This window comes from Berghia stephanieae, chromosome 4, assembly GCF_034508935.2.
Source record: "Berghia stephanieae isolate SIO BIC M18660-M18661 chromosome 4, UCSD_Bste_1.3, whole genome shotgun sequence".
NCBI classification, from domain to species: Eukaryota; Metazoa; Mollusca; class Gastropoda; order Nudibranchia; family Aeolidiidae; genus Berghia; species Berghia stephanieae.
Window position 1 is genome coordinate 77425096 of NC_088363.1, and position 22516 is coordinate 77447611.

The window sequence follows — 22516 nt, forward strand, 5'->3', positions numbered from 1 at the left end:
ATCAGCGATATTGATATTGTGTTTCTGTATTTGGAAACGTAGTGTTTTTATGCACCTCCGTTGACGGTGTATCATAACGGATCGTTTTTATACACCTCCGTCACGCATGCGCATCCCACCCAATTTCATCAGCGATATTGTGTATCTGTATTTGGAAATGGCGAAAGTTATATTATGACATCTGTAGGATGTTTTTGTTAATAAACTTTTATCAAAATAATAATAATTTTAAAAATCGAAATATAAAACCAGAAAATAGGAGTTGCATTGAAGGTAAAATAATGTTTTAGAAAGACCTTATTAAATGTGATGAACAGTCAGGTGGCTCCGTAATGCAGTGGACAAGCTGTCAGACTCTAACCTTGAAAGTGCTGGGTTCGATTCCCATTGTAGACATATTTTATTTTTTATTTTTTTTATTGAGAAAGACATCATTTTTTTTTTCTTTCTTTCATTTTTTTTCTATCAAAAACTTTTTATCATGTTTTTTAAAAAATTCGATTTTAATTTTCTAAAATTATTTATTTATTTGAGATCAGTAGTATTTGTGTGCCATGTTTCTTTTTACTTTTTAAATTTTTGTTATTATTCTTTAATTTATTATCATTGTATAAACGTACATCGGTAATCACTAAGCAGCGTGCTAAACTACAATCTAAAATTATTTAAACCTCATCGACGTATGCAGCAATATTTTCATTAATTTACCATCACCGCCAACGGAGGTTCATAAAAACGGTGCTTTTTTGTACACCTCCAATGGAGGTGCCTAAAAATGCAACGGAGGTGCATAAAAACGCCACCTATTATTTATTGATGTGTGAGTGTGACATGTGCCAAGAAATTCATACACACCCTAATGTGTACATATAACCCAAAGGAACTGTGTTTTCAGTCCACCGGAAATCAAAATATTTAAAAAGGACCAATTATCATCTATACTTACCTTAATCGATAGTGACGACTTTGATACTGAACCTATAATTGGCATCATCAGAAATGGACAGGCATAAAATTTATGGCAATTCAACAGCGTAATAATATCGTTTACAGTGTTTTATTTACTCTCGGAAAATCTTGATTGAGAGTTGTTTGAAGCCGGGTGCCTGAAATAGATCTCAATTCTCGAAACCGATTTATCAAACATTGAAAAGATTCTTACCGTGGCTGCGAGATAGCCATTGGCCTGGCTAATTTGGCAAAAATTGTTTCTACATAATGTTTCTACAATTAATTTAAAATTAACATTTATATCTATTTTTAATTTTTCCTAGTCCTTTAGAATTTTTTGTGATTATCAAAACCAATGAATTTACCAAGGAGATCAGAGTTTTTGTATTGCTTGCCCAAGTAAGGTTCTATTTTGTCACTTTTCACACCGATCACTGGTCTCGAGCACGGCTCCCCCCTCCGCCCCGGGCAGTCTTGACTTTGTCTTCTTCCAATATCCTTTTGTTTCAAAATCATCCCTTGTCCTTTGAATGGTGGGGCTGGTCTATTGTTCATCGTCTTACATGTCTTGTAAAACTATAATTTTTTTGACTGGTATCCCATATTTTTCCTTTCTACTAGCCCTAAAATGACCTCAATGTTTTATAAGCGCCATCAAACCTTTAAAAACAAAAGAGTCCTTAAAAGAATGTAGAGTCATCTACCTTGCTGCTCACGCCGATATTGTCTACACCAAAAGTGTTCCAAGCTGTAACCTTGTAAATAAGGACAGGAACCAAAATAAAAAATAAAAATCGAGTACAAGTAGCTACAAAGCAGTCCTTAACCTCTCTCTCTCTCTCTCTCTCTCTCTCTCTCTCTCTCTCTCTCTCTTCTCTCTCTCCCCTCTCTCTCTCTCTCTCTCTCTCTCTCTCTCTCCCCCCCCCTCTCTCTCTCTCTCTCTCTCTCTCTCTCTCTCTCTCTCTCTCTCTCTCTCTCTCTCTCTCTTCTCTTCACCTCTTATCTCTCTCTCTTATCTCTCCCACCCCCTTCTCTCTCTGATATGCTCCCTTAAACACATTCAAGACCCTATAACTATAAAGTTGTTCTCTCTTTTTCTTTTTTTAAAAAATTATTTTGGTTGGTTTTGTTTTGTTTGTTCGTTTTTGTTTAGTTTGTCTCTGGATTCATATTGCTACGTACAAGAAATACACAAGGAAATACATTTCGACGTCTCACTGTGTTCTAAATTAAACCAATAATCTTAAAAGTGAGTAAAAGTAAATAAATTTTTTTAAAAAATAAAGGTCGATCAAACTTCTCGAGTAATGGTGTCAACGTGTTGAACTAGAAAAATTAAGAATTTTTTGCCAAGGGAGTACACAGGCGTGCTCGAGGCCAGTGATCGATGTGAAAAGTGACCAAATAGAACCTTACTTGGGCAAACAATACTAAAACTCTGATCTCCTTGGAAAACATCGGTTAGCGCCATCAAACCTTTAAAAACAAAAGAGTCCTTAAAACAATGTAGAGTCATCTTCCTTGCTGCTCACGCCGATATTGTCTACACCAAAAGTTTCCCAAGCTGTAACCTTATAAATAAGGATAGGAACCAAAAGAAAAAAAAAACGAGTGCAAGTAGCTACAAAGCAGTCCTTAACCTCTCTCTAACTCTCTCTCTCTCTCTCTCTCTCTCTCTCTCTCTCTCTCTCTCTCTCTCTCTCTCTCTCTCTCTCTCTCTCTCTCTCTCTCTCTCTCTCTAATCTCTCCCACCCCACCCCCCTTCTCTCTCTGACGCTCCCTTAAACACATTCAAGACTTTATAACTATAAAGTTGTTCTCTCTTTTTCTTTTATCTTTTTTTTTTTCTTTTTTTTTTTTTTTTTGGTGGTTTTTGTTTTGTTTGTTCGTTTTTGTTTAATTTTTCTCCGGATTCATATTGTTATGTACAAGAAATACACAAGGCAATACATTTTGACATCTCACTGTGTTCTAAATTAAAATAATAATCTTAAAAGTGAGTAAAAGTAAATAAATTTTAAAAAATTAAAAGTCAATCAAACTTCTCGAGTCACCAGGAATGGCGTCAATGTGTTGAAGTTGAAAATTAAGAATTGTTTGCCAAGGGAGTACACAGGCGTGCTCGAGGACAGTGATCAATGTGAAAAGTGACCAAAATAGAACCTTACTTGGGCAAACAATACTAAAATTCGGATCTCCTTGGAAAACTCATCGGTTTTGATAATCATATATAAATTCTAACGGACTAGGAAAAATTAAAAATAGATATAAATGTTAATTTTAAATTAATTATAGAAACATTATTCTCTGGACAAATTAGTCAGGCCAATGGCTATCTGGCAGCCACGGTAATAATCTCGTCAATAATTGATATATCAGTATCGAGAATTGTGATCTATTTCAGGCTCCTGATTACGAACAGCTCTCAATCAAGACTTTCAGAGAGTAAATAAAACGCTGTAAAGGATATCATTAAGTCGTCAAATTGCCATAAATTTAACGCCTGTCCACTTCTGATGATGCCTAACATACAATAGGCTCAGTATGAATGTTGTCACTATCGATTAAGGTAACAAGTTTAGACGATATTTGGTCCTTTTAAAGATATTTTTATTTCCGGTGGACTGAATACACAGCTGTGTCCATGTAATAAATCTAAATGTGACCCACCATCTCAAAATGGCATTATGTCGGAACGAACCAGATGCTTAAAAGCCTAATTTAATGTTAAACTGGTCAAAAATATAAATTGTTGGCATTAGCACCCTAAAATATGGTATCCATTCTCCTCAATAAAACATACAAACTCAACACAAGATTGATATTTCTGGCTATAAATTCAATTTTCAACATCCTAACCATCCCGACTTAATACCGTTTTGAGGCGAAGGGTCACAAATGTGTGTGAAATTTTTGCCTTAGCAGAAACTCAGATGGTGACAGATGAGTTATGAATGAGGGATAAAGTTAGTATTGGCAACACAAAAATCTCGAACACTTTCCGGGACCAACACGGAAGTCTCAAACAAACTGGACATTCCCTTGTGGTCCATTGAATTTTTTTTTTGAATTTTTTTGCGAAGTGTTTGTATTGAATGGAAACGAAATATGCCATCACTCTCCCCATAGCGCTAAGTGTCAGTTAATGTGTTACATGTGTGTGTGTGTGTGGCATATATTAAGTGTGTGTGTGTGTGTGTCTGCATGCTGAACTGAGGGGGAATTGCGTAGCATGTTTTTCCAGCATCTTACACCCACCACCCATCACTCCATCATTACCTCACTTTATGGTACTTAATCTGAGGTGTCAGTACCATAGCAAAATGACCAGATCGTTGGGACAGGAGACTAACAAGACAGTGATTGCCTTAGGCAGTAACTGTTACACATTAAAATGATGCAAACAATTAGTGGTGGGGAAGGTGGGGTGAGAACTGTGTGAGAGCAACGCTCTCCCTCTCTCTTTAGCCTGCTATGGGTAAGAGGGAAGAGCGTGAGGGTGTTAAGTGATAGTGATAGTAGTGATTTTAGGTACCGGATTTGTAGGTAATGACGACATGTGCTAATTGTGTAATCCACAATGCGATATGCTGGCTTTGTCTCTTTATCAAACACATGCAGTGGGAATTGTCATTCCATTTGTGTAATTGAACAAGACAAGACGCACTAAACGCAACACCAGTGAAAACTCTCTTCATAAACTCTCGACTCTTGACAGGGTTCACAATAACGGAGAGTTATAATATGACTTTTATCAAGACCACCCACATTTACCTCCCTCATATTCTTCCTCATATCCTCTGTAAAATACTCAACACAGAAACTTGAAAACACAGAAATCTCGAACAAAACGGCCCGGTCCCGACTTGTTTGAAATTTCCGTGCTCGAGTGTAATTGTTTTAGGGAAGCCAAAATTAGAATATATTTGTCTCAAACACAGAATAGTGGTACTGGCTGTAATGTTTGGTGACATTTTAACATCCATCCACTTGGAATGCCAGTCAAAAAGAATCCAAAACATTTTTCCCAAGAATGGCCCCGTGAAATCCAAATGTAGTCTTTCCCATTGTTTTGTAGGCCACTGCATGGGATGAAGAGGAGCTTTAGCAGATGTTTTTTGATAATCCTGACACATTTGACATGATTGAACTAACATTTCTATCTCTTCATCAATCCTTGGCCACCATACCCAACTTATTGCCAGGGCTTTCATCCTGATTATTCCTAAGTGAGTTTCATGTAACAATTCTAATACTTTTTTTTATCAAGGACAGGGGAATAATAAGTCTGTGTCCCCATAAAAGACAGAAATTCTCAATGCTAAGCTCAATTCTTTCTGTTTTGGAATGCTCTAAAAGTGTCTCTATGAAGTTTTGGGGAATTCCAAAGATTGAAGTCTTTTACACAATTTAACATTTCCTTTTAAGATTTTGTTGGAATCCATTGCACATTAACATCTTCAAATGTTAATGTTTGGTATTGAAGGCTGTTTACACAATGTTCACGTTTGGTACCATTGTTCGATATCAGAGCCTTTTCAACTTCTGACATGGGCAGACAGCTAAGACCATCACTGTTGCCGCTGTCTTTACCAGGTCTATGATGTAACAAATATTGATACCTTGATAATGTAAGGGCCCACCTGATGATTCTTGGTGAAGCCATTTTAGGGATGGGCTTGTTTTCCCCAAAAAGTCCGAAAATGGGCAGTGGTCTGTGAAAATAAAAATTTGGCATGCAAAAATGAATTTATGAAATTTTGTAACAGCATAGATGATTGCCAGACCTTCATGATCAATCTGGGCATAGTTGTTCTCTGCGGGTGCTAATGTTCTTGAAGCATATGAAATTGGTCTCTCTGTACCATCTTCCATTATGTGAGACATGTCACATCCAATGGAGATGTTTCGCAACTGATAACTATAGGTTTTGTAGAATTTCAGTGGACTAATAATGTTTCTGAAGTGAGAAACTTCTTGGATTGTTCAAAGCAGGTTTGGTGCACATCAGACCAGTGCCACCTTGTGTTTTTTTTTTTTTGAAGCAACTGATATAGTGGGTAAAGCTTTAATAACAGATTGTCAGAGAAAGGGGTGTAGTGATTTACCAGTCCTAAATAAGATTTTAGTTGACTCGGATTTGTCAGTGCTGGTGCTGGTTGAATTGCTTTAATTTTGTCATCTAGTGGAGGAACTCCTTCTTTAGATAATTTGTATCCCAAAAATTATATGCATCGTTTCATAAACTGACACTCTTCCTTACGGAGTTTTAATCCTTTATTTTCCAAAATTGTCAGTACTTTGTCTAAATTTTCTAAATGCTCCTTCTTGTTTTTGCACTTGATATAGATATTGTCTAGGTAGACACACAATTTTCTACACCTTTGAGTAAACATTCTAAGGTATGTTGGAAAATTCCAGGAGCCACAGACTGTCCGAAAAACTAAACAGTTGTACTGATACAAACCTCTGTGGGTGTTTATTGTGGTATATTGTTTCGATTCATCATCTAGTTCTATTTGATTGTACGCATTAGACAAAACGAGTTCCGTATAGTACTGTCCTCAAGCAAATTTGTACAAAATGTCATCTTTTGTTGGTAGAGGGAAGTTGTCAGTTTGTGCAATGGGTTTGACTGTGATTTTATAATCTCCACCGATTCTGATTCGTCCTGATGGTTTTTGTACAGGGGCAATGGGAGTGGCCCAATTTGAAAATTCCACTCTTTCAATCACTATCTGTCTCTAGTCTATCAAGCTCTCGTTCAACCCCCTCCCTTAAAGAAAATGGTAGAGTTCATGGTGTACAAAATTTGGGACAAGCCTCTTTATCAATGTGAATTTTTTCTTTCATATCCTTCAAACAACCTAATTCTTCTTTGAAGATTGCCTTGTGTCTATCTAGGACAGTTTCTAAAGATGTTTCTGTTAACAAAAAAGATGTTGTGCCAATCAAGGCGTATTTGCTTTAGCCAGTTTCTGCCAAGCATTGGGGGACCGAAACCTTCAACTACCAAAAGTGGTAAGGTAGCAGATTGTCCATTATAATTCACTTGGACCTGACTTTCACCTAATATTTCTACCTTTTGTCCTGTGTATGTTTTTAATTGTGTATTGGATGGCTCTAAAGTAAAATTTAAATGTTTCTCGTAGAAATATTTTGAAATAACTGATAGGCTTGTCACAGCCGTATATTTCATTAGAAATCTTTCACTTTAGTTTTCTCTCCACTCACCCCCAATGCAAACGACCCACTGTCAATGATGGGGAGACCACCATGTAGTTATGTCATAACAGATGTCCAGAACATGAGGAATGGCCATATTTTGTCCCTGCAGGTAGAATCACTGCTTGGGTTTCATTGTCAGCCAGGAAATTGGACAATTTTCATAAAATCATTGATTTTTACACTGCAATTGTTGACCGAACACTTCTATGTTTTTCTAATTTATATGGATAGAACGGCCATATTTTCACCTTTGAGACGCAATTATTTTCATTGATATCAAGAAATGGCGAGTGTACTTTACTATTCCTTGAACAATCTATATTTCTCTTTTAAAAATCAACATGAAAAATATTTCAATTTCATAAAATATTAAAAATGTATATTTACTGAGTTTTGTTACCCTAACCCATAGTAGGGAATATAAGAGTAATAATCTACCTTTAATATGGTATTTTTTTCAGCAATTTGTAATGAAAGGTTTTTGCACAATTGATGTGTAAATACATACTGTATAGGGTAGCCCTATTCGTCCTTAAGGTCGAATATCATCAACCGTCGTTGCAGTATGTAAGGACAAATAGTGTTGCTTGCACTATTCGTCCTTCACACTATAGCTGGGCAATATTCCGTTTTTGTTTTTACTGAGCTGGATTCGACTCCACGTAATTACATGATATATCTGTATCGTCTTAAATGTTTGACAAACCCCACCTCCTTTGTTTGTGAGTCAAATAATCAGTTGATTGTGTATGTGTGTTTGAAGTGTGTATGTGTTAATTTCGTCTTTTTTTTCTTCTTCTGGGATATGGTTTTTATTCCAGAATGGTGATTGATTTCTTATAGGGAACTATTTTCGTGTTCTCCTATTGGCAAGTATCCCATTCAAATACAGTGGAACCTCCCGATTACGACACCTCCGAATAGTGACAACCTCCTGATAACGACATCGACCCCTGGTCCCGATTTTTTTCTATTTAAGATCAGTAAAAAAAAACCCCTCCAAATAACGAAGCACTTTTTGATAAAACCTCTGAAATAACGACATCATTTTGGCGATTTTCGGCAGTTTTCGTAGATATCTGATACTAAAAATACCGAGTATGAATACTCAAAGTTAATAAAAACGATTCCTGCTTGAACCAATGAGAACGCAGCTTTTGAAACCAATGAGAACGCAGCTTTTACCACCATTAGGTCCAATGAGAATGGCATCCAATTTTGAAGTGTCGGTTGATTCCATTGTCACAGATATTCTTGAGACAAAGACACCAACAACAGAAAATCAAGACGATGATGATCTTGACGGCGATGCTCCACTCCCTGTTGTGACGGCCAGTGAGGCGGTTATGGCGCTAACAACTCTCAGAACTTTTGCCATGCAACATGACAGCGGTGCGCAATTATTTGACGTGCTCATCCCAATGGAGGACAAAGTATCTGCTATCATTTCCAGCGCCAAACGTCAAACAGTGAAAGAGGATTATTTCAAGCCAGACAAGTCTTGATGTTCATAACAAAATAACAAGGATGATGAACCTTTTTTTACATTTTTAATGGATAGAGAGAAACAAAAATAAAAGTTAAAAAACAATAAATTAAAAAAAAAAACAGAAAGAAAACAAAAAAAATAACCAAAAAAAAACCCCAAACATTTTCAATGCGGCCATGTGTTCTGTTGTATTCAAACAGCTGCTCACATGCCGGTCCCCAGCCCGGATAAACTGTGGCGTGGTTAATAAAAACTGGTCCTGCGGGCCTTACGCGCCCACTTTGTCCGCCATCTTGGAAACCTCTAAATAACGACACCTCCGGATAACGACATAAAAACTCTGTCCCGTGGCATGTCGTTATCGGGAGGTTCCACTGTACCTGCTTGAGAGTTTAGGTTGGCTGGGCACAGAGAAAGATTCGTCAGGTTTTATTTGTTTTGGTTTTTATTTGGGGGGGTGGGGGGGGGGGGGGGGGTGGTGTTTTTTTGTATATTTACTTTTTTTGTTGTTGTATTTTTCCTGCTTTTATTTGTTTATTGGCTTGATTTGTATGAGTGTGTGTGTGTGTGTGTGTGTGTCTGTGTCTATGTGTGTTTTGCCTTTTTTACATTTTTTTCAATCTATAATAGTGGGTAAGCACTCAGTAACTATTTGTTTTAAATAACTAACTAGTATTAAATTTGTCAAAAATATTATATTAGTCATAATAGTAGAAGCAGCGCAAAAAACATCAAAGTTCTGTATTTCTTAGGAAGCAGTATTATAAAAAATGTTATAATCTTGATAATTCAGTGAGTCCCATCAATAATGGCTTGAATTTAGCCAAAATATTTGGACGATGTCGAGACCTCTCCTTTAACTTCAGAAAATTTTGTTATAAGTTGTACTGTCTTGACTAGACTAGCTGTATAACATAATAATAGATTTAATTCGTGGAGAATTCAATGCGTTATCAAATTGGCAGTAAACGAGATAATTGTATAGACGGGATGGAGTCTGGCGGCTTTACAACACGCCAATTAATTCCAAAGCCGAAAGCACAACTTTGTATTTAAACTTATCTCCATAGACGATGTCAATATATTAAAGATTAATAAAGGACACTAATACCAAGTCCTCAATATGTTCAGTACTTCGTTCGTTAGCTAAATACTATTAAGTATTTGGTATCCACTTTTGCCCTGACGAGAAGTTAGAATGTCAACGGGCTGGGATTTAAAATGTATACGGGTTGAAACTGGGTGAAATAGAATGATAATGATACAGAACATAAAAGCCCAGTTCTGCCTAAGAACAATAACTTGCCTATGTTCTTAAACTCAGAACAAGGGGTAATGTTGTCAAGGGTGTTGGGGTTGTTTTGATCTGGGTAGGGGTCTAATAAGTCTGATAAAGTTACGATTACTGGCCAAAAACAAATTCCTAACTTTAGTTTAAAAGTTTTGAAATAAAAAGACGGAAATATATACATAATAAGCTTGATATATTTTAAACAATGGTTACAAGAAAAATTAATCCACGATTTTTCTCAATAATTCTGTACTCAAACAACGTTGGATGCAAATTTTGTATTCCAGATGTGTAATTTGGTTTATCACCACTCAAGATGGTATTTCAATAGATATTACTACATCTAAAGTGTGTCTATGTACGCAGTGATACAGACCTGCCAAGCATTCGACTTATTGTGTTATAGTGGAAAAAATAATACCATTTGAAAGGTTTAACTTGTAGGTTAACAAAGCATCCACAAACACGCAGGTCTGACATTATAACCCACTTATGGGCCTAGTTTAACATTTTTGTATAATGGACAATATTTTGCGCCATTTTTTTTTTAGATTTCCATTACAACAATGAGCCCATAAGGAAATGGTTATCAGACCTGAAAATAAGTACACGTCGATCCACAGCAATTTTAAAACCATCATCATCATTACCACAAGCACTTTCACAACATAATCATAACCATCAGAATCGCTACCACCATCATTTGCACAATATCATAAGGATCAGCACCACAATCAATTTCACTACAATAGCATTATACCTACCATTACCATGGTCATATCAATTATTGCCATCACTAGCAAATCATAACTATCATCACCACCACTCTAGAAAACAATCATTTTAAATACCAATACCATACGCGCACACTATAGCGTCACCATTGCCATCAACTGTATCACTCTAGCTTCTTGATCTGTGACATCACCACTACCATCATTTCATCATCGAAACAAGAATGACATCACTGCTATCATTGTCACAAATACTAACGAGAGTTTTTATATAGCGCAATATCCGCTCAAAGTCTCAAAGCTTTTTACATGGTGTCACAGGTCAACAGCAACACTTAACATCCTACATGATGTCTGTTAGGCGATATTACATTTTTTCAGACAGAACAATGCAGTTAACAGCCTTGTACTTATTTTAAACCCAAGTACGGTAAGAGTGGACTCAACTATGAGCCGAGTGAGGCTCGAACCCAGGATTTTCCAATCCGATCCAAAAGTGAGTGTCATACCACCACAAGGCCACATAGTGACACATTCTTCTTCCTTATTTCACACTTTTCTATGTTTCCTCTGTCGGGTTGTCACTAGCTCCTTCTCTGTCTATTCCTCTCTTTCGTGATCTTCTTCTTCTCTCTCTCTCTACCTCCATGATTCCCACCACCACCACCACCTCAAGATCTCTAATCATTACCATAATTGCCATAGCAAGCTCTCTATGAAAACTTTTTAGGCCTTCCAAATGCATTATAATTCTTTGGCAGTTGGCAACTAAGTTGTACAGGCGGCCAGGAAGTGTGTGTTTTTTTAAGGGGTGGTGGTGGAGTGAGAGGGATTGGTTATAATTTTTGATGTTGCAGTCGTGGGGTGCGGTGTTTCTGTGTGGTGTCCCCTTTTGTTATTTTTTCTTTTCTTTTCCTTTTTTAAAAACAATGATGGGTCAGAGAAGGTGACACCATATCCCAGATGAAACGCGTTTGAGACATCTGAGACATAGAGAAATATAGACAGATAGATAGATAGATAGAGAGAGAAAGTCAGAGAGAGAGAGAGAGAGGGGTGGGGTCAGACAAAGGGAAAAAGAGAGAGGGTGCCAGAATAAAAGAGGAGGATAGCGAAATAAAGAGAAAAGGGAAAAGACAGGGTGAGACAGAAATGGAGAACAAAGGGGAGGGGAAGAAGAAGAGAAGAGAGAGAGAGAGAGGGAGCGTGAAGAAAAATAGAGAAAAGAGAGATCGAGTGGGGGGATAGGCGATGAGGAACGATGAAGAGAGAGACAGAGAGGTGGGAGGGGGGGGGGGCGGCAAAGAGAGGGTGATGGAATGAAAGAAAAGAAGGAGACAGAGAGATAAAGAGATGAAAATACAATGGAAAAGACAGGAGTGAGAGAGAAACTTAGAAAATAGTCCTAAAGGAAAAATAAAGAAGGAAGAACAATGAAGATAGATATATAGATAGATAGAGAGAGAGAGTGTGTGTATGTGTGTGTGTAAAATATGTATATGGAGGTAGAGAAAGTGAGAGAGGAAGACTGAAAGAGAATGAGATAGATAGATAGAGATATGCATCACACTCGCTTTTGGATCTGAAGGTCCTGAGTTCGACCCTCGCTCGGTGCATAGTTGAGTCCTTGGAAAAGGCTCTTTACTCACTTCTCACCGCACTCAGGTGTAAAATGAGTTGACAGCGTTGTCAGAAAAAAAATATAATATCGCCTACCAGGCGTCAGGTTTCGTTCTGCATGTTGTTGCTGTTGGTCAGGGACCCCCTGTAAAGCGCTTTGAGCACATTTAGTGGCTAAGCGTGATACAAAAGCTCAATTTTTTAACATAGAAAGAGAGAGAGAGAGAGAGAGAGAGAGAGAGAGAGACGACGACGACGAAATAGAGGAATAGACAGAAAAGGAGCGAGAGACAATCCGACATAGGGAACAATAGAGATTTATGGGGGAAAATATGAGAGAGAAAGAAAGAGAGAGGAAGAAGAATGAGAGACAAAAGAGCGTGGAGTGGGGTGGAGTAAATTATATGAAATGAATTGATAGTAGTAATTTGGGGCGTTGGGAAGTAAAATAAAACTCTCGGAAACTGGTGATGACTAATTCATTGGCCGCAAATGATCAATAAAATTCTTTCTTTTTTCTTTCTTTTTTTTTTCCCTCCTTTCTTTCAGAGTGGACATATAGGCGAATTGCAATTTTTTTAGATGGGCATTTAGAATGATATTTTAAAGAGAAATTATGGCGTGATATGTACCAAATTAGCGGGCATTTAGGTAATAGCCACAATATTATTATCATGAAAATGATCATTATCATCATCATCATCATCATCATCATTATTATTATTATTATTATTATTATTATTATTATTATTATTATTATTATTATTATTATTGTTATTATTATTATTATTATGATTATTATTATTATAATTATTATTATATTATTATTATTATTATTATTATTATTATTATTATTATTATTATTATTATTATTATCATTATCCTTATTATTATTATAATTATCATCATCATCATTATTATTATTTTTTATTATTATTATTATTATTATTATTATTATTATTATTATTATTATTATTATAATATAGCTTTGATGTATACAAACTTCAGAGAAATGCATATAACATATCTTTACCTAAGAATTGTCAATTGATATTACTAAAACCAGTTTATTTTGATCATTTGATCAACAAACCCCCGACAATGCATTGATCACGCTTTTTTTATTGTTGTCAAAAAAGGATATTGCTGTACAGGTGAGCAGATATCTCAACAATGCTTCATTACAAAATGACTTTAATTATATATTTCTACTCTGTGAATATTGACGATTATTGCAGTATTTCTCATTAGTTTGTATAAACTCAGATAACTATGTAATTTTTGGTTATATGGTTTGAAGTAATTAAAATTTCTGACCCATTTTTAGGGTTAATTCCTTTAAAATCTAATCTCAAATGATCTATTAAAATAATATCAAATCAAAGTTTGTGAATCACTAGTTATGACTCTTAAATATCTTATTACAACATCCAATAGCCTATTTACTACACTACTTTGAACTTAAGAAAAAAATCATCAAAATAGGCAAAATTGCTCAGTCTCCCTTTCCTCACAGGCTGTGACTCGCCGTCTGTTATGAACTAGCGTCCGGCAACATTTACCTGTCAAACTAAGTTGAAAGCAGTAAATGGCTGTGTTGTTTTTGTGTCTATTTGAAATTCTGTCATAACTTCATTGACCTTCAAAGTTACAAAATATGGATCTGGGTTTCTTGATGAGATAATGAAAATATTTTCCATCAAGTAATTGTCCATCTCTTCCATTCTTGTGTAGTCTCTGATATTTCATCATAATGTGATTTGAATTGGAGGAAAATTGTCTGCACTTTTTGAACGGTTAATTTTTACTTGTTGGCAGACTTTTTAAATATGACCTATGGTGTTGCAAGAAAAACATTTTGCTTGTCGAAATTTGCACTGTGATGGAAGCTGATATAAATACATTACAGAATCTGTATTCTGCATTTTTATTACAATTCACACACACACACATATTATATCTATATTTATATTATATAATTATATATATATATATATATATATAATATAGTATATATATTATATTATTATATAAATACAATATATTATTTCACTTTTATACAGAAACGATTCTAAGATTCTGACAACATGGGAGGGAAATCATCAAAAGGTGTTGTTATAAACAAACCTGAAGAAAGGAGCCAATCAACTTACCCTCCATATAATGGACCTTCTGCCATGTATCATTTTGTCAATTGTGAGGTAGCAATCAGGCATCAATTAAAGCTTTCGTCAACCTCCATACTTACGTCTAACATTGATGCCTATTACCCAACTTTGGCTGAAAATCATGCAAGAGGACTGAAGCTGTTAACATTTTATCATGTCCGCGGACTAGTGAGTACTTTGAGTTTATGACAGTGTATCTTTTAATGAATACAAACATGAATTCATAACTTCTTCCAAAGATTTTTGGATGCCTAGTCATTTCCCTCTGTTCTTCACTCTTCTAGAATTTTTGCATGTCAAGTGTTTCCACGCATTCATATTCATCTATTTTAAGGCATACAGTGCAGTAAAGAAATCTGGTTCACAATAATGAATTCGTAATTATGACTCTCTATTCCTTATTTAAATATGTTGTCTGTGCACTGACAAAAATAGATTATCCCTATCACCAACACAAAATTTGGATCATCAAAATAAACCCAGAGCTTGAGTATATTTGCTTTTCTTTAGAGTTAAATACATATTTTTGCAAAACAATTGCTTATACTTTGAATTGGGAACTATAGAGGGATCAGAAAAAAATTGACTCTAGTCCTCACTATCTGGATTTTTCTTAATATCATCTCACAATGCTTTTTTTGAAAACTGTCGCTGATTTGACCTAAAAGTGAAAAAAGCACCAATAAAAACTTTTAAAACTAATAAACTGGACTGAATATTGGTAAAATAATAGATATATGGTAAATGTTGAAAATGATAAATACCTTATTAATCGCTCTGTGGGCTTTAAAAATTGAGTCAACAGGGTTTGCTTATCCGTTACAGAAACATTGAAGAAAATATGAACTGTGAACTTAGACTAGCTTATGACCTTGATCTTATCAGTTACTCTCATCATGAATGGTACAAAGTATTTTACTACTGAGTCAATAAAGAATCTACCATGAGTATTGAAATGTTTAGGACTGGCATAGCAGTTTTTTACATCACTTGTGGCCGCAAAATATCACTGATTTGCATTACGGCTGCAAAATCTGCAATTTTTTCCAAATTTTCGAGATTTTGCAAAGAAAAAAAAAGGCGAAAAAAAAAAAAGAAAAATTTTTATTTTCTTTTAATTTGAGAGCTCGTATAGAATGTGAAAGATAATTAATCAAGAGTAGTCTCTTTTTTACTATCTCATTTTCTTCCTTTTTACTGCCGCTGATATGACCTTACATTTGTTGCCAGCGCTGTGAAACCCATTTTCATGAACAAATTATGGGTTTTTAGGAAAATTAATCGCAAATTTTGCAAATTTCGCTGTTTTTAGCTTGCAAAATTTGGGATTTTTTTTTTTTTAACTGTCATGTCTTGGGGGGAGGAGGTGAGATTATGAAGATTTATGGACTTGATAATACAATTTTTTTGTTTGATTTTTTATTACAGAAGCGACCTGGAAAAGGACTGTTCAATCTTGAAATGCTTCTGTCTTATCAAGGAATTTTCTGCAGTTACCCTTCTTTAGAGGGTTGGAGGAAAGACAATGGTAGCTCAACTCAGTATGAACTGCGTGTGGAAAAGTCTGTTATCCAGCCACAATTTGCTAAGAGTTCTTTCCTGAGCACTGGAGTGGCCACCGACACTAATCACCTTCATCAAACTCTTTCTCGCTATGCTGATAGTGGTAGTCGACTTATATGTATTGAGATTACTGGTGAGGAGGCATTAGAACCCTCATTTTTTGGTACAAAATTGCCAGGTAAGTACAGAAGACAGATCATTGGAATATATTATTGAGTCACCCTCACTTATGCTAAATTAAATCTATTACATTTTCAGGTTTTAGCAACATATTAAACGTCTTCCTCAAACAGCTGACTCAGTCAGCGTGATTATTACAGTCAATGCCCGGAATAATAAGAAAAAAAAATACAAAACAAAAAAATTGCCTCATGGTGCCTTCTTGTTTGTGAAAGTGTTTTAGTCTTGTGTATTTTTGCCTTTTGACTTGATACCAGCTAGAAGATTGTTTCATAGATGAAATATATTCGGGTAAAAAGGGTAATGATTACCATAATTATCAAATAATATGGAGGAATCAAAGCCAAAACTACCTTCAGTTGAATAGAATGTTATTGCCATAAGGCCCTTGGACAATAATAATTTTTGCTTGCTACCCTTTGGATAGTATGCTGGTCTATTTCAAAGTACTCTCTGCAATGCCTAACAGACATAGCTACCCTATAACTGCTGGATTGATAGAAACGATACTTGACCTTTGCTTGCGAGCAAGTGCTCTTCGAACTGGGCTACTGGACCCCAAGGAAGGGGAGAAACAATTTGTAATCATATTACCCCTACTTTAAATGGATCCTCTTCACATGGTATATATATATATTGCCTTTATAGCTCAGACACTAGAGAGTTGTATTGCTCACCTGTCACACTCCTAGTTTAGTTCATAAATATTTAAAGAAGTAAAAAACTTGGAGAGAAAAATGATTGAAAAAAAGCATCCACTTGGTCAGAATGGACATTTTCATTTTTTTTAAATATAGTTAATCTCCCGCATTTTCTTACTGTTTCCTCATGATATCTGAATCCCAATCTGATATGTAGTGCTTTGAAAGTGTAAAAGTAGCAAAAGTTGAAAAAGAGAAAAGTGATCGTTGGTGCCCAGCATGCATCTAAATGTATTTTGAATTTGTTAAAACTTTTTCCCTACTTAATCAATATATCTATTTATTTGTCAATTAGCTTTGGTTTAATGCAGTTTTGGTTGGCAGAAAATTCTCATGAAATATGTTTATTTTTTAAAATGATATTTTAAAGTATTGACTATGCATGCTTCTTTACAATTTCTCCCAGTTTTCTATCTCTTATAATTGTATTATTACAGTGCCGCATGAATATATCAACAATGCTCATATCGACATAACACTTATATCAACATTACACCAAAGTCCTTTTTTTAAATTCATTGTATAAGTAACTAAAGATTTTATATATCGATGCACATTTTTCTGGAAGAGAAACTCATCAACATCACAATTTTATCAAAGCCATTGATATCCAGAAGTGAAGATAATCCCCCCTTTCCCCGTTGTGATCGATGCATGCAACAATTTTCGAAATGAGGAAAGTATCAAAGACTCAGTGATATCATTTCCAATTTATACATGAGCATGAGAAACATGTCAACAAAATGTTAAAATTTATTGAGAATTCTTCATCTACCCAATTATTGATGACAAAACAATATAGCATGATTTCAGAGACGAAGATTAAGAAACTGTAACAGAGCCTTTGTCAAGTAAAATGACAATGGCAGCAGTTAAGACCCTGCACTGCTTTTACCAACCAGTGATGAGTGACCCATCACTTCAATCTGGTAACATTTCGTGATAGAGTATATGTTAAGGAACTTTTACTTTCGATTTTAAATGATAGGGGTTTGCAGTTTAAGAAAACATTCTCATCGTTATTCGATGCTCAGAAATACAGGATTTTAAAGGATAGGGGTTTGCAGTTTAAGAAAACATTCTCATCGTTAAAGCATATGAAATGAACTAGAATTGCATATTTTTGAAAGACTCTATCAACAGCATTTACATGTTCAACCCAATATATTACAAGTTCGAGTTGGTGGGTCACCACAACCTAAGTGTGCACATAAATAATATTGTTTTTTGTTTGTTTTTGTTTTATTTTACTTTTTTTTTTAATGTTTTTTTTGTGGGTTTTTTGGGCGGGGGGGGGGGGGGATTAAAAGATTGGTTGTTCAGGGTATATTTATGGTTATCACATTAGGTAGATGATCATTTGTTAAAAGATAAAATATAATTTTAGTTTTGAAAGTTTCTATTTCGTGAACTGCCAGGAAGATCTCACCTTTATTGTTATATTATAATCATTTATCACATTTTTGTTGTTGTCTTTTTTCAGCTTTAGGCTGTGATCTCTTTTTTGATGTACCTGTTGGGGGGGAGGCCCCGGAGAGATATATTTATACATGCGTGTATGTCCCTGTCCATGTCACCAGCACAGGATGTCATATCACATGTCAGTGTAACTGGACTGAAACTTTTGCAGCACATCTGAATCAAGGCTGGAGACTGGTGGAAATATTCTATGACGAAGCCAACCATTACCAGGTTAGCTGTGGTGATATATAAAGTCTACTGTACTTAAAATCCTCTGCCCTTTGTTTCTTTCGGGGGAGGACCACATTCTCTCAAATAAGAAAAAATGAAAAACAAAAAAACCTCAATAATTGAGTTAACTTTCACATAACACTTTGGAATTAAAAGATAGGACTGAAAACCACTTTCTGTGTTGGAAAAAAAAAAAAAGTAAAACGTTTGTTTATGACTCTTTAAAAAAAAGTTCTTTGTACCATATCGTATCATATCATTTAAGAGCTAATAGGTTTTAAAATCCTTTAAATGCTCTGTGAAAATTTCATGCATATACAATTTATCAAAGTTATATAAATAACATTCATTATTAATATGATAATATTGAGTATTAAATATCTAATACACAAATATCTGTTTCATATTTCATATAGTCAATATTATAAATATAATTATCTCTATTTGCTTTCGTTTGACATGGCTAGCTTTATACTTTATACTTTCGAGAGTTTCGATTGATTAATAATCAAAATGAAAGTAATATCCAATGTTATGGTACATTATTTAAAATATTACACTCGAGCATGAAAATCTCGAACAAGTCATGACTGGGACTAATTGTTCGAGGTTTTCAAGTTTTCTGTGTTGAGTATTTTACAGAGGATATGAGGAAGAATATGAGGGAGGTAAATGTGGGTGGTATTGATAATAGTCATATTATAATGATAACTCTCCATTATTGTGAACTCTGTCAAGAGTCGCTAGTGAGACAATTCAATTTCCTTTTCTCTGCCATCTTTTACAAAATTATGAAGTGAGTTTTCACTAGTGTTGCGTTTAGTGCGTTTTGTCTTGTTCAATTACAGTTACAGAAATGGAATGACAATTCCCACTGTCTGTGCTTGATATAAAAAGTCAAAGCTAGCATATCGCATTGTGGATTACATACACAGCACGTGACGTAATTTCCTATTAGTCCTGTACCTAAAATCACTATCACTCCTCACTTAACACCTTCAGGCTAAAGAGAGAGGGAGGGCATTGCTCCACCACTAATTGCCTGTATCATTTTAATATGTAACAATTTATGCCTAAGACCCCAACAATACTCGTCATTTTGCTATGGTACTGGCACCTCAGATTAAGTATCCATCAGTTCAGCATGCACACACACATCCACACACATAATATATGCCACACACACGTATGCATAACACATTAACTGACGCTTAATGCTACAGGGGAGCAATGGCATCTTTCGTTTCTGTTCAACACAAACAATACACAAAATAAAAAATAAAAATTCAACTAACTGCAAGGGAATGTCCAGTTTGGTCAAGATTTCTGTGTTGGCCTTGGAAAGTGTTAAAGATTTTCATGTTGCCAATACTAACATAATAGAGGAATTAAAACAGGGAATTGTACCTAATTTGAGATTTCCATGATTTCGAGATTTGTGTGTTCAAGATTTCCATGCTCGAGTGTAATTGAATTAGAATTAGTCTCAAACTTATGATTATTCCAAATGTCACATATTTTTTTTTCAAAATATTAAAAGATTAATGTCAACATATTTTTGACACATTAACCTGTTAGCCTTTTGTCCACTTAAGATAAACTGTGTTAAAATAAACTCTTGCTTAAAATAAACTCTGAGGCTGGTCCCAATTTTTCTGCTCTAAATCTCTAATTAAAATGGTTAAGATAAACTCCATCCCTGAGCTAGTCCGGATAAGAAGATAAACTCATTGATCTGGATATGACAACTGGATGGGATGGACAGGGAATCTTTTAATCATCCCCTTCTTCCCCCCTCCCCTCTATGTCCTATCTTTTAGTCTCCTCATTGTGCAATGTATTCAATTGCTGCAATCAAGAAACTGCACTGTCTATCTATATCCCTACTTTTTTTTCATTACCATCTGCCTTTCTCTGTAGATCACCATATGCCTGTTGCATTGTGAAAGATAGCTCTAATGACAAATAGTAGTATAGAATAAGTTACTTTTAGTTTAGCCAAGCATAACAGGAAGCTGAGCCGTCTTTTTGGGAAGGTATTCATTAAAGGGGGACAACAAATAGATTAAACAAATACTTGTGTCGCTGAAAGGTTGTTACCCTTGAATTTTGGATAAAATAAACTCGGATAAAATAAACGTTCTTTCTTTTCCCTGGGAGTTTATCTTAAGTGATCTGCAATGTACTGGAGTGCTCTCTTTCCAGCTTTAGCTGAAAATCCAGCTATTTAATATTTTTTGGCTCTACATTATTTTCTGCAGATCTTCGACAGACAATAATCCAACAACAAAAAATTTCCGGTCAAAAAATGAAATAGATTAGAATTTGGTGAAAAAAAAAATACATTAAATAAAGAATCAGAAGAGAAAAATAAGTTGGTTAAAAATGTAGAGAAGTTGCCTGGTATACATGGTATGTTATGATCAGATACATTTCAGAGAGGATAAAAAATGTTTTTAAAACGATTATAATCAGCATAAAAATGCCTCTTAAAATTTCAAGGTATTTATAAGAACAAATAGCATTGGAAAATCTGAAAAAAATGGATGTTATGCAAGTACTACCCTTATGGATTGAAAATCTATGAAATATTCATAGTACCCCACACAATGTGGATATATAACAGACATATTCTTATGATGACAAGAAAACTGGGCAAACACGTTGTGTTTGAATACAACTTAACTCATTAATGTTTTGGAAAAGTTATAAATGATGTTGTTGATTTTTAATAAATTTGGAAATAATGGGCTTTTACAGGGCAATATCTAATGAAATAGTTCAAAGCTTTTCACAAGAGGTTAGGACAAGACAGGATGCCTATAAAGTGCTATTACAGCTTTTTTTTCGACTTAGACAATGCTATTTTTGGTGAGAAAATGTGTGTTAGAATCTTTTCAAAGGACTCAACATTGCTCTACTCACAGTGGGACTCGAATCTAGGATTTATCAGTGAGAAGCTGAGTGTCCTACCAAAAGATCACAAAGCCAACGATTGCCGTTGATTCAGTTTTCAAGGTATACACGATATATTTTCTAGGGTTTAGTGATGTGTGTAATCGCCGATCCCCCCTGTTTGTTCGTACATTCATTTTGTTATCTCTATTATTTTCTGTTACAGTTATATATGATTTTACTAATTACTCAAATTGTCCTATTTGGTATGCTACATTTTGCACATAAGGCCTTACCAATGGAAGTTGATGAACACTTCCATACATGTAAAATCAACTTGAATACGATAAAGTTAGAGAGAGAAGCTCATAATAGATCTACTTCTATGCGAACTAAGCTTTTATTTTCTCACACTACAAATTTTGTTTTATGATATAACCTACGTGTAGTTAATCAATATCTGAGAGAAATATTGTTTTTTTTTTATTTTAAAATTAACAGCAAAGCTCACTAATAACTACAACTGGTACTTTGAACTCTCAATGGTTCTTTGAAAAACCTGCCTCACGTGCTAATGACCCAACTCCAATGTATGAAGGAACTCTGGTGGAGCATGAAATTCACATCAGGGGTTACCAGATCACAACAAACTGGGAGCCTGTCATACAGGTCAGTTTACTACTCATTTATTAACCGATAAGGATTTTCTTGTGTTTTGTTTTTTTAATTCAACTTTGTTCATTGGTTGTCAACAGGATGAGGATCATAGGTAAATCATGTAAGTTGATACAATTTTGAAGTTGTCAGTCAATGTCAATAAAACCAAACTAGATTGACAATAACAATGTACCTAAATTTTAGGTTTGATTTGTTTATTGGACACTGGCAGATAACCGTCTAATCCATTTTTGCCGTGGTAACCTGCAGGCAATGGATGTAACACTTAATTTATATATATATATTTGTAATTTATATATATAATTTATATATATATATATATATAT

The 22516-nt window shown here is 34.9% G+C and overlaps 1 protein-coding gene across 3 annotated transcripts in view; it reads left to right on the forward strand.

Annotated features, from left to right (window-relative positions):
- LOC144971296 (uncharacterized) overlaps window positions 1-22516 on the forward strand; it is a 29995-nt gene that overhangs the window by 4596 nt on the left and 2883 nt on the right. For 2 of the 3 annotated variants that reach the window (XM_078911915.1, XM_078911913.1), the window contains exons 2-5: window positions 14377-14649; window positions 15910-16222; window positions 18409-18617; window positions 22014-22181. In XM_078911915.1, coding sequence (XP_078768041.1) covers window positions 14401-14649; window positions 15910-16222; window positions 18409-18617; window positions 22014-22181 — 939 coding nt within the window. In that variant the 5' untranslated portion in view covers window positions 14377-14400. Of the gene's footprint in view, window positions 1-186; window positions 274-14376; window positions 14650-15909; window positions 16223-18408; window positions 18618-22013; window positions 22182-22516 lie in introns of those variants that run through there. The other variant, XM_078911914.1, reaches the window with a different exon arrangement.